General features: G+C 61.2%; 1 protein-coding gene across 1 annotated transcript; it reads left to right on the forward strand.

The window, feature by feature from the left end:
* The first annotated feature begins 899 nt into the window (after positions 1–899).
* On the forward strand, positions 900–2,459 carry KCNA6 (potassium voltage-gated channel subfamily A member 6). The gene has a single exon (XM_050894484.1). The coding sequence runs from the start codon at positions 900–902 to the stop codon at positions 2,457–2,459; it is 1,560 nt and encodes a 519-aa protein (XP_050750441.1).
* The last annotated feature ends 836 nt before the right edge of the window (positions 2,460–3,295 follow it).

The following is a 3,295-nucleotide window of genomic DNA, read 5'->3' on the forward strand; positions in this document are numbered from 1 at the left end:
GAACAACACCGAGGTCTCCCGGGTCCCACGGCTCAGCTCTGAGCGCTGGCCGGAGCCGGCGGTGTTTGACAGTCCCCGTCAGGGTTCTGACTGAAGGGGCAGGGGCAGGGGCAGGTTTTCATGGTGGAGGGGTGGGGGAAAAGAAGGGCGGTGGCACCCCTTGGGCAAGCTGTTGCGAAGCGCCTGGCCGCAGAGCTGCAGCGCGCAGCGGGATCCCCTCGGGGATACCCCCCCCCCCCCCCCAAAAAAAACCGGACGCCCCTGGGCTGGGGCTGCTGCGGCCGCCGCGGCGGGGGGCGAGAGGGGGTGAGCACCAGCCTCCGCGCACGTCCACGGGTGCGTGCGTGTGTCTCGCTGTGTGGGTGCGTGCATCTGTCTGTATCTGAGCGTGTCCGTGCTGGCGCTGCCTGTATCTGCGTGTGTCTCTGTCTTTCTGTATCCGTGCGTGCCTCTGCTCACGGGTGCGTGTCTCTGCGCGCGTCTGTGTGTGTCTGAGCGTACCTCTCTCCCTCTCCCTCCGTGTAACCGTGTGTGTCCGTGCTCCTACACCTCCCTCCCCTCCTCTCTCTCCCCCCTCCCGTGTGTGTGTGTGTGTGTGCGCGGCGGGGAGGGCAGAGCCGGGTGCGCCGTGCAGCAGCGCGGTGCCCCAGCGCGGGGCAGAGCACGCCGGAGCCGGGGCCGGGGCCGGGGCCGAAGGAGGAGCTGCGCCGCACCGGGAGCCCCGCGGAGCCACCGGGCGAGCGCGGCCGCACCGAGGCGCAACAGGCGGGGCGCGGGGCGGGGGGCGGCGGCGGCGGCGGGCGGATGGCGGCAGGCGGCGGCGCCGCCCGCTGAAGGCGAGGGGGCGAGGCGGTCGCGGCGGCGGCGGCGGCGGCGGGGCGCGGGGCAGAGCGGGCGGGATGCGGGCGGAGGAGCCGCTGGCGCTGGCGGCCCCGCGGGCGGGCGGCGGCGAGGCGGAGGCGGAGGCGCCGGGCGAGGAGCGGAGCGGCGGCAGCTGCTGCAGCAGCGAGCGGCTGGTGATCAACATCTCGGGGCTGCGGTTCGAGACGCAGCTGCGGACCCTCTCCATCTTCCCCGACACGCTGCTGGGCGACCCCAGCCGCCGGGTGCGCTACTTCGACCCGCTCCGCAACGAGTACTTCTTCGACCGCAACCGGCCCAGCTTCGACGCCATCCTCTACTACTACCAGTCCGGGGGGCGGCTCCGCCGGCCGGTCCATGTGCCCCTCGACATCTTCCTGGAGGAGATCCGCTTCTACCAGCTGGGCCAGGAGGCCATCGAGACCTTCCGGGAGGACGAGGGCTTCATTCAAGAGGAGGAGAAGCCCCTGCCCCAGCACCACTTCCAGCGCCAGGTCTGGCTGCTCTTTGAGTACCCCGAGAGCTCCGGGCCGGCCCGGGCCATCGCCATCGTCTCCGTGCTGGTCATCCTCATCTCCATCGTCATCTTCTGCCTGGAGACCCTGCCCGAGTTTCGCCAGGAGCCCAAGGGCGCCCAGCCCGCCTTTGGGGAGGCGGCGCCGCCCGGCGACGAGGCGCTGCTGCTGCCGCCGCCGCCGCCGCCGAGCGGGACTCCGCCGCCCCTGCGCCCCGTCGCCGGCGCCGGCCCCTTCTTCACCGACCCCTTCTTCCTCATCGAGACCCTGTGCATCATCTGGTTCTCCTTTGAGCTCCTCGTCCGCTTCTTCGCCTGCCCCAGCAAGCCCGAGTTCTCCCGCAACATCATGAACATCATCGACATCGTGGCCATCATTCCCTACTTCATCACCCTGGGCACCGAGCTGGCCCAGCAGCAGCAGCAGAAGCAGCAGCCCGGCAGCAGCAGCAACAACGGGGGCCAGCAGCAAGCCATGTCCCTGGCCATCCTCAGAGTCATTCGCCTGGTCAGAGTTTTCAGGATCTTCAAGCTCTCCCGGCACTCCAAGGGGCTGCAGATCTTGGGGAAGACTCTCCAGGCCAGCATGAGGGAGCTGGGCCTCCTCATCTTCTTCCTCTTCATCGGGGTGATCCTCTTCTCCAGTGCTGTCTACTTTGCAGAGACTGATGACCCCGACTCCCTGTTCACCAGCATCCCTGATGCTTTTTGGTGGGCGGTGGTGTCCATGACCACTGTGGGCTATGGGGACATGTATCCCATGACAATTGGTGGCAAGATTGTGGGCTCCTTGTGTGCCATCGCAGGTGTGCTCACCATTGCCCTCCCTGTCCCTGTCATTGTGTCCAACTTCAACTACTTCTACCACCGAGAGACTGATCATGAAGAGCAGTGCCAGTACACCCACGTCACCTGTGGCCAGCAGCAGTCACCCTTCTCTGAGCCCAAGAAGGGGGACAGTAATCAGTCTCTCAGCAAATCTGAATTCCTGGAAGCAGAAGACCTGGAGTCCATGAAATATTCCAACTTCATTCCTCCCAACAACCAGGGTTATAAAGAGAAGAAAATGCTGACAGAGGTGTGATCAGTTTTGTTATCCTGGGTCCAGACATGGAGCTGCGAGCTGCTGCACAGCCGTCTTCCTACTAGCAGCTGGATCTATTCAGCATTTACATGCCAGACTGTGAATTGTGATACCGTAAACAGAATGATTGTGATAATGGGCTCTTCTGTCCTGATTTGCTGTTTCTCATTACCATGTGCAGCCAGAAATGTTCTTGCTTTATTCCTTGGAGTGCTAGCTGTCATCCCCCACTCCCTCGTGAATTTCTTTCTCTGTTTTTGAGGACTGCTTTAATCCAATATTCGCTCTGAAACCTAGCCTTTCTACTCCACTAGCAGAGAAGCCCTTGCCACTACTTCAGCTGAAGGCTTCAGCAGGGAGTAAACAGTTAAAGGGGCTACAAACATCTGGCTCAAGCTGTGCCCTTAGTTCCTGTGCCAGCGCAGTGCCCTTGGCTGTGGGATCAGTCACGCCTGCCATGCCATTGCCTTTGAATAATGGAAATGCTGTAGCCAGCATCACAGTGAGTTCTGCAGCTGTAGGGGAAAGTCAGCAAGCAGATGCCTGCCTTCTTTGCAACCCTTGGCATGCTAAAGATCCTCTTGGTTTGTGTTTCAAAAAAGGTGCATAGATCTAAAAGCTCTTTGCTACTTGTGACCATATACCATTTATCAAAAACAGGCTTATAGAAATCAACAGGCTTGGTGAAGATTCTCTGTGTTTTGAGCTTATTTCAGCCTTATTTATGCCGGTGCACTGATGTTAATTGGCTTTTATAGTACCAGCTTAATCTTCATAGTGCCTTCTGATGCAAGGCACATTTGAGTAAATTCGTTTGTTATCTCCACAGTTTATCT

Source organism: Gymnogyps californianus, chromosome 1, assembly GCF_018139145.2.
Source record: "Gymnogyps californianus isolate 813 chromosome 1, ASM1813914v2, whole genome shotgun sequence".
Taxonomy (NCBI): Eukaryota; Metazoa; Chordata; class Aves; order Accipitriformes; family Cathartidae; genus Gymnogyps; species Gymnogyps californianus.